This window comes from Kogia breviceps, chromosome 4 (assembly GCF_026419965.1).
Source record: "Kogia breviceps isolate mKogBre1 chromosome 4, mKogBre1 haplotype 1, whole genome shotgun sequence".
NCBI lineage: Eukaryota > Metazoa > Chordata > Mammalia > Artiodactyla > Physeteridae > Kogia > Kogia breviceps.
Window position 1 is genome coordinate 133703888 of NC_081313.1, and position 12506 is coordinate 133716393.

General features: G+C 37.5%; 1 protein-coding gene across 13 annotated transcripts in view; it reads left to right on the top strand.

Annotated features, from left to right (window-relative positions):
- Nucleotides 1-12506, top strand: part of NSD1 (nuclear receptor binding SET domain protein 1) — a 144863-nt gene that overhangs the window by 109185 nt on the left and 23172 nt on the right. For all 13 annotated transcript variants that reach the window (XM_067031946.1, XM_059061609.2, XM_067031944.1 and 10 more), the window contains 4 exons: nt 337-537; nt 2538-2717; nt 9538-9694; nt 11039-11244. In XM_067031946.1, the coding sequence (XP_066888047.1) occupies nt 337-537; nt 2538-2717; nt 9538-9694; nt 11039-11244 (744 nt within the window). The remainder of the gene's footprint in view (nt 1-336; nt 538-2537; nt 2718-9537; nt 9695-11038; nt 11245-12506) is intronic.

Here is a 12506-nt window from a genome sequence, read left to right on the forward strand (position 1 = left end):
AACCCAACCTCTGATTTATAGCCAGTTGGTCAGAAGTACAGCTGACAGCCTTGACTTACAACTGGTAAGGGTTGGGGTGGGAGGCAGTCTTGTAGGACTGAACCCTTACTTAATCTGTGGGATCTGATATTATCTCCAAGTAGATAGTGTCAGAATTGAGTTGAATTGTAGGATACCAGCTGGTATAAGAGAATTGCTTTGTGGTGTGGGCACCCTCCACCCCCACCCTATGTTGGAATTTGGTGCAGAATTTTTTACTCAATAACTTTTCACCTAATGGTTTAGCATTGAGTGAATTCTTCAGTTAGTATTAATTTATTTCTTCCTGTTTCCTAGGAATACATACCTGTTTTGTATGCAAGCAGAGTGGGGAAGATGTTAAAAGGTGCCTTCTGCCCTTATGTGGAAAGTTTTACCATGAAGAGTGTGTCCAGAAATATCCACCCACTGTCTTGCAGAACAAGGGTTTCCGGTGTTCCCTCCACATATGTATAACCTGCCATGCTGCTAATCCAGCCAGTGTTTCTGCATCTAAAGGTATGGGTTTCTTGTGTAGACCAATCTAATTATAGAACCTGTCTCTTTGGCAATGGATGTTTCAGATGCTATCTGGCATATCTCCTCATAGCCTCTAGCTTTTGTCAGAGTACCAGCATTTTATGTGAGAGATAAGAGAGTAATGGACAAATTTAGCAGTCACCACATTTTTACATGTGCTTTATGGAACCCCCCCACCGGCATTATGTGGTAGTTTTAAATATTTGGAATTCATGTGACATTTAGTTTGAAAAGGTGTTCTGCTGGACATCTTGTTTTGTTTTGTTCTGTTCTGCACCGCGCCACATGGCTTGTGGGATCTTAGTTCTCCAAACAGGGATTGAACCTGCGCCCTCTGCAGTGAAAGCACAGCATCCTAACCACTGGACCTCCAGGGACTTTCCTCTGCTGGATGTCTTCCTTCATCAGAATAAAGTATATTCTTCTTCTGTGGGCCGTTATATGTATGGTTGTCAGATGTGATATCGTTCAGACATGCATATAGGGCAGAATTGAGGTTTTTGTTTTGTGCTGATTTGTTTTATTTTTTTTAATGGAAATTCCTATCCAGAAAATTTTTTCCTGCTTCATGGTTAGCTTGAGAGCTGAGGTTTCCAAAACTATTATGTGGGTGCAGATAAACTGAAGTTTCTAAATCCATTCCCAGTACGAAAACAATCATTTCTTTTCTTCTTTTAAAAAATAAATTTATTGATTTTTTTAATTTTTGGCTGTGTTGGGTCTTCATTGCTGTGTGCAGGCTTTCTCTAGTTGCGGTGAGCGGGGGCTACTCCTCCTTGCGGTGCGCAGGCTTCTCTCTCTCTCTCTCTCTCTCTCTCTCTCTCTCATCTATCTATCTTTCTCTCTATCTATCTCTGCGTTGGGTCTTTGTTGCTGCGTGTGGGCTTTCTCTAGTTGCGGCGAGCGGGGGCTGCTTTTCATTGTGGTGGGCTTCTCATTGCGGTGGCTTCTCTTAACTGCGGAGCACAGGCTCTAGGCGCACGCAGGCTTCAGTAGTTGTGGCACGCAGGCTCAGTAGTTGCGGCATGTGGGCTCTAGAGAGCAGCTCAGTAGTTGTGGCGCACGGGCTTAGTTGCTCTGCGGCAAGGGGGGTCTTCCAGGACCAAGGCGTGACCTCATGTCCCCTGCATTGGCAGGCGGATTCTTAACCACTGCGCCTCTAGAGAAGCCCCAATCATTTCTTTCTGCTCAGTACTAGTGGGTCTCTTAACTGATTTCTCTGAAATCCAAATATCATATCTCTACTATTAAATGCTTATATGCCCAAAGAGCCCACTTCTCCCAAAGGGGATTGGGCGGGAAAAATGTGGCAGTGTTGACTTTTCTTTTAATCAGACTGGAGATATCTTCTGTAAGATGATTTCCTGGCACTATAGATCTTGTCAGTCTTAAGTACAGTAACATCCTTGATCAAAATTGCAGCTTAACAATCAGCTACCTTCTCCTTTTCAGTTGCTATTGTAGGTAGCACTGGGGTGGTTTGGTAGTGGTTTTTAGTAGGTAAAGTATGTTAGAGGATATATCTCATGGGGTGGGGGGTGGAGGTTCATTCATTCACCTAAAAGGCTTTAAGAAACACAGAGTACCAGCCAAGAAAAGCAAGCATTAGTGTTTCTCCCATCTGGTCTTTTAATCTGATTGTACACACACACCAGCCTCCACCTCCACCCCCCACCGTTTCATCTGCAGCTGATTCCATTTTCCAGTCAGGACAGTGGTTTGAGTAGAGCTTATTCTTGTTGAGGTAGACTCACTTACTGTTGTGGGATCAGACTCCTTAAGGCCATTTATCATATAGGTCCCATATGAGCTTTTCTTAGGGAATTGGGTGTTTAAGGTCTCTTGATCTAGTAGTACTTCCATTTGTTTGTGGCATTTTCCCAGTGCTAGCAAATGAACTTGAATAACTCACATCCTTTTTATGTTTAATCCCTTTTTCTTTTGTCTCTCCCTGGTTTTTCTGCTTCTCTTATTTTTAGGTCGACTGATGCGCTGTGTCCGCTGCCCAGTGGCATACCATGCCAATGACTTTTGCCTGGCTGCTGGGTCAAAGATCCTTGCATCCAATAGCATCATCTGCCCTAATCACTTTACCCCCAGACGTGGCTGCCGAAATCATGAGCATGTTAATGTTAGCTGGTGTTTTGTATGCTCAGAAGGTAAGACATGATTTCTTGATGTATGAATAGTCTAAAAAGAGATGAATGCAGTATTTTAATTGAAACAAAAGTATAGTTTTCTTCACATTGCCATTAGAAGAAATACTGGGAAGTGATGTCCTTAACTATTGATAACATAACAGTACAGTGGTTTTGTTCCCCAAGAGAGCGTTTTATTTTTGTTATTTTGAATAATGACTTAATCTTAACAAAATGATAAACAATTGAAGCAATTTAAAGAAAAGAGAAAGGGAACAAAATTGTTCTTAGAAAATGGGGGAATGTGGTCAAATGGTACAAACTTCCAGTTATAAGATGAATAAATTTGGGGGATGTAATACACAGCATGGTTGACTATAGTTAACAATACTGTATTGTATATTTGAAAGTTGCTGTGAGTAGATCTTCAAAGTTCTCTCTCTCTCTCTCTCTCTCTCACTCACACACACACACACACACACACACACACACACACACACACACACCTTAAAATTGTAACTGTGTGAGTTGTTGAATATGTTACCTAATCTTATTTTGGTGATCACTTCACAGTATATACACATATCAAGTACATATATGTTGTACACTTTAAGTTTACACAATATTATATCTCAATAAAGCTGGGGAAAAAAATAAACTGGAGGTAAAAAAATAAAATAAGAAAGAAATTTTTAAAACCCTAAATAACCCCAAGTCCTACATCAGAAAAAACCATTGCTTAATAGTAAGTGATAATACTCCAGACATATGTGCATATAAGCAGATAGATGGAGTAGATATCTGGATAGGAACAAGTCTAGAAGATGCTGTTATCAGGTAATTATGTGTGGTTTTTCTAAAATCAATTTTATATTAGTTTAAAGGGAATAAACAAAGTGAAAGTAAAAGAATTTATGAACTTCTGTTAAATATTTCCTCACTGTAAGGGATAATAGTTCCTACAAGGTCTTCAGTGGAGGACAAATAAATTTTATGTCCTTATCTGTATCTCCCCCCTCTCCAAACCCCTACTTAAAACATACTTCTCCTAATTTAGAGCAAAGTCAATATTATCCTTCTTAAACATTTTCTTTCCTTTCCATTCCTCACAGCTTGATTTTTGCTATTTTGTTCAGTGGAGGATTTAGTACTCCACCAGTCTGTTTACTGTGGTGCTTGTAGTTCTGAATTCCTTATTTAAATTTTTCTCTTGGTTGGCTGAACTTCTGAGAAACACCCACAGGTCCTACATTTCTCTTCTTGAGACTGTTCTTCATTTGCCTCTGTTCTAGAAGCACACATTAGGTTACTATAAGATTTTAGACTGCTTGTTCTTTTACCAAAACTTTTGTGGACATTGCTCCCCTGTTTTCTAGTGTTGAGGGTGGCACCAGTTCTCTTACACAGTTTTTTCATTTCCTTTTCAAATTGACTAAATTTTGTTGATTAGTAATTTTGGGGAAACAATATCCTTGACTTTTCTGTTTTTTAAGATCTACTTACTGGTGGTGCAATTTCACGAAAATTTGGCTGGTTATGAACATTCCAAAGGACTAATTTTAAAAAGAGTCAACATGTGTAATTGAATTAGCATCCCTTTTGAGAAATTGGGATATACTAAATAGTGCTAAAGCCATAAAAGAAGTTTTATGACTCCTTTATATGATTGAAAATGGTCAGTCGGGACTTTTTTGTTGTTGTTGCTGTTGTTGCTCTTAAGATTTATGTAACATGACTAGAGTTTGCATCAGGACATAGTAGTAATCCTCAAACTATGGTGCTAATATAGAATAAATAGAGTATTAAGTGCAATCATGTGGGTGGAATTTTGATGTAGTTAGGGATGTTTTAGTGCACAAAGTACTATGCTATTTTTGGTGTTAGATATGTTCGCTTTGTGGTTCTCCTGTATCATACATTCATTTTTGCTTTTATAATATCTGTTGCTTATAAAACTGTGGTGAACACTGCTGCCTGTTTATCATTATACCACCTGTCTTTTGTTTAGAAGAAAGTTAAAGACAATTTTGATATTTAATAGCATTTAAATATAACATTCTGTAATTCTGCTCTTAGAATGAAAATAGATGTCTGGGAGGCTGAAAGTAGGCTCTAAAAATTTTACATGTTTTGTGCAGATGGGGAGATGAAACAGTTTCAGCATTAGACTGTTTTTCATTCCATAGTGGAATGAGATGTTTTCAGAGTAGAGGTTCCTTTGTGTTGGCAGTCCTAACTTGTGGCATAGCAATGGATACTCATAATGAAAACTTAGTCCCCAAGAAAACTTAGTAGCTGTAGCAGTGGCTCTCAGAATGTGATCCATGAATCTTTGGGAAGTGGAGAAGATCCAGAGACCCTTTCCGGAGCCTCCATTAGATCATAACTCTTTTCATAATAATACCAAGATGTACTTGCCTTTTTTCTTTGTTGACATCTGCACAGATGGTGCAAAGCCAATAGTGAGTAAAACTGCTAGCACCTTAGTGCAAATCAAGGTGATGGCTCTAAACTATACAAGTAATAGCAGTCATTGAATTCTGTGTCACCACACACTTGCAGTAAAAACTTGGACGTTTCACATAACAATGTCCTCGATTTTAAAAAGTAAGTAAAATGTATTAAATCTCAACTGTCATATGAACATTGTTTTAATATTCAGTGTGATAAAATGGGAAGTATACATAAAGCAGTTCTGTTGCATACTGGTGCTTATCTTAAGTTAAAGCAGTCATGCAATTGAGCTGCAATCTGAACTGGCTGCCTTGTTCATGGAACACCATTTTTAGTCTTAAACATTACTAAAAATGTAAATCAGCTATACTCCAATAAAAATAAATTAATTTTAAAAATTACTAAAAAACGATGGCTCTTCATACTTGGATATTTGTCAGACATTTCTTGAAAATGGATAAAAAGGAGCCTGTCAATTCAAGGAAAAACAACTGGCAGATTGTTGCCAATGATAAAATTTGAGTTCTTAAGTGAAAATTAGAATTTTGGAAAACTGTCATCTACCCACCCTGAGCTTAACTGCTTCCTAGTATTTACTAATGAAATCATGGGAATATTAATAAATGTGACATTTTAGTATTACATAACGAAATAGATCAACATTTGGAAGATTACCAGGCTCAGCAAACCAATATTTTCCACATGAACAATGCATGATGTTAAAAACCATGCATATGTAAAAGATCCATTCAAAGTGCAAGACAGATGAAAGAATTTTAATGTAATAGTTACATTAGTTACTATTAGTAACATATCAATAGTATATTGACACAGTTTCAGATTAGACACTGCAACTAAGGTTTACCCTGTGAAGTGTTAGTGTATAGTGTCAAAGGATATGTAGTTATTGAACAGGTTATTAAAATACTCCTTTTTCCAACTGTTTATCTGTGAGAGACCAGATTTTCTTCATATACATCAACCAGACAACATTTTACAACAGGTTTAAGTTAAAATATTTGCAAAAATATTTACAAAAGAAATATGATGGTCACTCTGACACTGGTCAGAATGGCCATCATCAAAAAGTCTGCAAATAACAAGTGCTGAAGAGGGTGTGGAGAAAAGGGAACCCTCCTACACTGTTGGTAGGAATGTAAATTGGTGAAGCCACTATGGAGAACAGTATGGATGTTCCGTAAAAAAACCAAAAATAAAAGTTACCATGTGATCCAGCAATCCCACTCTTGGGCACATGTCCAAAAAAGATGAAAATTTTAATTCAAAAAGATACATGCACCCCAGTGTTCATAGCACTATTTACAATAGCCAAGGTATGGAAGCAACTTAAGTGTCCATCGACAGATTAGTGGAGAAGGAAGATGTGGTGTATATATATATGCGTGCGTGCACACACAATGGAATATTACTCAGCCATAAAAAAGAATGAATAATGCCATTTGCAGCAACATGGATAGACCTAGAGATTATCATACTAAGTGAAGTCAGTCAGTCAGAGAAAGACAAATATATGATATCACTAATATGGGGAGTCTAAAAAAATGATACAAATGAGCCTATTTACAAAACAGAAATAGATTCACAGACATAGAAAACAATCTTATGGTTACCAAAGGGGAAAAGGAAGGAAGGGATAAATTGGGAATTTTGGATTAACAGGTACACATATATGAAATAGATAAACAAGTTCTTACTGTATATCACAGGGAACTATATTCAGTATTTTGTAATAACCTATAATGGAAAAGAATCAAAAAGAATGTGTGTGTGTGTGTGTGTGTGTGTGTGTGTAAGTGAATCACTGCTGTACACCTGAAATACTCTAAATCAACTATACTTCAATTTAAAAGAACAAAAGTAAAATAAAATGTAAAACACTGAGCTTATTTTAAAATGTTCATTTTGGAAAATATAGTTATTCATAAAAATGTGACTTATGTTAACATAATAGATTTTTTGTTACTTTTAAATGAATTAATCAATATTTTTAGCCCATAAAAGCAAAAGCTCTCTGGGAATCTCCTTATTTTTCAAAACTATAGTGTTCGTGAGGCCAAAAAGCCTAAGAACTGTTGATCCCATTATCTAGGATTATCCTGCTGTTAGAAGACAAGGAAAGAGTAGAGTCTTGGGACATTTGTTTGTTCATGTATAGGAGAAAACCGAAGGTGGTTATCAGTGTTAAACGGTAATGGTATGGTAAATCGCTAAATTGAAAATAATTGGTTCTTAGAATTCAACAATATGTTTAAACTCTATTTTCTCTTACTGTCTTCTACCAAATGTCACCTTTTCATCTTTTGGTTTCTTATGATGGTTCATGTGGTTTTCCCTCTTTCATCTTCCTGTCTTTCTCCTATATGTTTCCTTTACTCCCACCAGACAGACCCTCCTGCCTGCCTCCCACTCATCACCCAGACTAATCCTGTCAGTTTCTTTCTTCATATTCTCCCTTAGCTCATCCCATTATGTCCTTCCCTGCAAAACTGTTGTGCTTGCCACCATTGACCATTCTTCACTGGTTATTCTTCTGTCCAGATTTCTTTTCATGCCTTCTTTTAAGACCTAATTCAAATGCCTTATTGTACATGACATATTTCTAGTTGTCATGAATGTCAGCTTAGTAAAAGGAAGATTTTTCTACCAAGGCCATGTAGTTGGCAGTGTTATTAATCAAATTTTGACTCGGCAGATAACTAAGCATAGAGAGGAATGTTATAGAAGGTATCCCATTATTGGGGCAGTCACTTATGTGACTGTGTCACTCTGTGTCCCATGCGAAGATTGTTTACCTCATCCACAAAATGCACAAGAATAGCAAAATATGACTTTGAAAGCATAGAGTACAGGCTATATGTATCGAGTAAACAAGTTCTTAGAATTTGAAACAACAGACCTTCTTCCGAAAAGAAACCTCACTCTGAATCTGAGGTGTACAATCTCCAGTGTACAACACAGGTAAAAGGAGAGCTTCTCTAGTTGAAGCAGGAGTTGGGTCTCAAAAGCACATCCCTGTCCCCAACAAAACAAACACCGCAAAGCTTGTTTTAAGAGCCTGCTCTCGACTATTGAGAAAAAGAAAAGGCACGGTAGAAATCGTTTAAGGATGTGGTGTCAGAAAATTAAGTTTTTTGTAGGTTTTTTTGAGGAAAGAGAAGCACAGTGAAACCAAGAAGATGGACATGAGTATATACCTTGCTTATGACTTTATCCCTCACTATCTCTTCAGGATGAAACTTGGAATTATGTGCTTGAGTCTAGCATGTTTGAAGCATGCTCATTTCTGGCATAAGATAAATAAGGCATTTATTGTCTTCCTTAAATGTGAAACCTCTTTACCTGAAATTCTTTATTATCTGCAACCATGAGGATTTCAGATTCAGATATGTAAATTGAGGCACTTTGGGTAAAAATCTTTTAAGAAGTGAAAATTCATCATCACTGCAATATATATAATTAATCTGGTATACGAAAACTTGGATGGAGAGGGTAGATCTTATACCTAACTGAAGTTTAGGCTACAAAGAACATTAGTATCTGTGATTTTTGTCACCAGTAAATTTTGTTGTACATATCTTGAAGTCTTGTTTCCAATCATTACTACTGCTACATCTTCTTATTTGTGCATTACAAGGAAACATATATAACTCTAATCTCTCATTCTAACATTCTGATCATTTAAATATAATCTATGTTCTTTTGTGTATTATGTTTATGCATTTATAAATGTTATTCTGCAGAGGGCCCTTAGGTGTTGTGAGAGTGCCAAACAAAAAAGATGAAAATGTAATTTAAAAAGAGGGAAGGAACTGGCCTTGTGGAGACTACTTACATGTCAGACACTACTAGGCAATTTATTTGCTTATTTAGTTCTCAAACAGGTGTGATTATTTATTGTTCATTGTAGAAAATACCTTACCACTGAAGAAATTAAAACTCAGCAAAGAAAGTGAATTCCCCAAAGTCATATGATCTTAGAGCTCAAGTCTGACATCAGTTAAAGCTTGTGCTCTTTATCCTCTGACATTGTGTATCATTGATATTCTCTTTATAGTGTGTTGTCTCTTAATGAAGAGGAAGAAGTGTGTGTGTGTGTGTACATATATGACTTTTAGAGGTTTACTTCTGCCCTCATTGTCCTAACCTAATTTTGCCAATAAGGGTAAAATCTAACAAACCCCCAGGGGTGTGGTTCAAGTACATTGGAGAGGGAATAATCTTGTAGAAAAAGTCTTTCTGAATAATTAAATTACTAAGCCCTTGGCTGGGAGATAAATAATTGGTTAGGAGCTGAGCAAGAGCTGTTTCAGCTGGGTCCTTATATGCAGCCTTGTGATGCTAGTGCCAGATTTTTTGATTCCCACAGGAGGCAGCCTTCTTTGCTGTGATTCTTGCCCTGCTGCTTTTCATCGTGAATGCCTGAACATTGATATCCCTGAAGGAAACTGGTATTGCAATGACTGTAAGGCAGGCAAAAAGCCACATTACAGGGAAATTGTCTGGGTAAAAGTTGGACGATACAGGTAAGTAAGCATGAAAGAGACTGGCACTTAGTTCTTTACCAGCCTCTGTTTCTTATGCTTAACTTAAAAAAAAAAAGGTCTGATTAAACAAGGTTCACCCCCTCCCCCATTAATTTTCCATTATAGAAGAAAAAAACTTTGCTTTATGTTTTGCAATTATAGGAATAGCCATTATAGAAGAAAAAGACTTTGCTTTATGTTTTGCAGTTATAGGAATAATATATATTCTCTGTAGGAACTTTATGAATGAAAACAAACCCATAATCTCACAAACAAGGAAGATACATCTCTAACATTTTGGCATATTTACTTGCAGACACACCGATACATGCATCTTCAACATGATTAATTAGCCTTATCGTTGTTTGTACCCAGTTTTGTTTCTTGCTTTTTCTTTTTAAAATTATTTTTATTGGATATGGAATGTACAAAAAATATTATAACATGCTTGATTTTAAAGAAAACACTTGTGTATGTACCTCCCAGTTTAAAAAAAAATAGTACTTTACTAGCACCTTGTACTGCATTTTGTGTTTTTTATTTCTTTGCCTGGTTATATAGGTTTACCACATGTGTGTTTTGTTCTGTATGTTTGAGATCTTTATATAAAGGAATTTTTGCTGTATTTTCCTGCAGCTTGCTTTTTTCATTCACTGTTATGCTCCTGAGATTTATTATGGTTAGTGCAGTGCTCTAGCTCATTCGTACTTCACTGTTCTACAGTGTTCTTTTATATAGTCATACAGTGTGGTGTAGTTATTTATCCATTCTCATGTTCACGTTTGGACTATAAATATTTTGTCAATGTTTCATGGTGTACATGCATGGGAGCTTCTTTAGGCCATTCTCAGGATGAATAGCAGGGTCAGGATTTCCAGCTTTAATAGCTAATGCCAATTTGTCTTCCTAAAAGTCGTTGTAGTAGTTTCCTTCTCAAAGGCCAATTTGTATTTCATTGTATAACGTCTGTCATTCCCTTACTGTTGAACATTTAAAATTTTTCCAAGTTTTCATTCTTACAGATAATACTTCAAATAGACATTATAGTCATAAAGTTTTGTTCATATCTCTAATTATTTCCTTTTATACATTCCTTGAAGTAGAACAACAGTCTAAGGGAGTGTGTGTGTGTGTATTTGAGCATGTGCGTGAGGGTGGGCATCTTCAGCCTTTTGGCACATACTGCTTGTTTCTTCTCTAGTTAGATTGTAAGAATGCCCTGGGTCAGACATTAATGTGGGTTAGAGAGACATTGCTTTTCCTTATTCCTGTCCCAAAAGTAGGATTCTTTTTCATTCCTTGCAGCCTTCTAGAGGTTTCCTTCCTTCTTTTCATCTTTCCCAGGTGGTGGCCAGCTGAGATCTGCCATCCTCGAGCTGTACCTTCCAATATTGACAAGATGAGACATGATGTGGGCGAGTTCCCTGTGCTCTTCTTTGGGTCTAATGACTATCTGTGGACTCACCAGGCCCGAGTCTTTCCCTACATGGAGGGGGATGTGAGCAGCAAGGATAAGATGGGCAAAGGAGTGGACGGTACATATAAAAAAGGTAACTTTATCTATCCTTTTTGTTTCTCAGGCCAACACAGACCTCTGTTGCCCGCGTATCTGCTCTCTTTTAGAGTTGTGTGTTTTAGAATTTTTATATGCTCCGTTAGCAGCTATGTTCTGCCCTCCGGGGCAGTATGTGGCTGTGGCTACAGGATTTTGCAGAGAAGTTGACCCATGTAGTTCATTAGTTTTGAACCTAACCTTTACTTAACTAGAATTTCCTTAAGGGAAGTTCCTTATCTTACCAATTCTGTTTTGTCAGTGTCTCATCAGGTAAGTACCAGAGCTTTGGAACTGTTTTGTAGAATAAACACTACAGTTTGCTAGACAAGGGCTAGAATATCTAACACAGCCACATTTGTTCCAAGGAGGTGTTTGTTTGTTTAGTTTGTTGAGAAGAAATAAAATTCACCCAAAATTATAGAGCAACATAAGAGGGTGAAGGTGCATAAATGTTCTAATCAAAGAGGTTTTTGTAAGCTGGCCTAGCAGTGAAGGAAAGGGGGTATTTGAGGCCAGGAGGGGTTGACAGCATTCTCTCTGCCTATATAACGAGTAAGGGTTGCTTTGAGAATTCAATGAGATAATACAGAAATCATCCTGAAGGGCATATAGTTGGTATCCCATCAATGATAATTAGCTTCTTCCTTTAGCTGTCCTTTGAAAGGCAATACAGGTATCTCTTGTTATTTGAATATATTTGGACATTGAAGTATAAGATTTTGTTTGCATGGTGAGGTGAAGAGGGGATTGTAAGCAAGTGAAACTTCCTGGTAAGGTGCAATAAAATTCTAAGCAGGTGAAACTTCCTGGATGGGGAATGAGAATGATGTCCATGGGGAATGAGAATGATGTCCATAAGGAATAAGTTCAACAGAGGTTTTGTTTCCCTCATGTTATTTCAGGGGTCCTCACTTATCTGTTGACAGTGTGCTTTCTGTGCAGATATGCACTATCAGTACTAATACTACAGGAGTTTGGGTCTTGAGTCTTATAGTCTCAGATGGTCAGGGACCAAGTGACCAACATCTTTGCACAGAGTTGGCCACCGTCAAGGCTGGGGATGAAGGTGGAGTGTAGGCAATATCGCAAGTCTGAGCCTGCTGAAGCTCTGCGATTCTGCTCTTTCTGTACTTTGACCTTAGGCTGGCTGGATGCCTCTGCCTTCAAGGAACACACAGTTTTGTGGGGGAATTGGACACAGATACCGGTAGTCAAAATGCCATTCTTTGAGAGTGCTGTGGCAGAAGTGTGCATAGT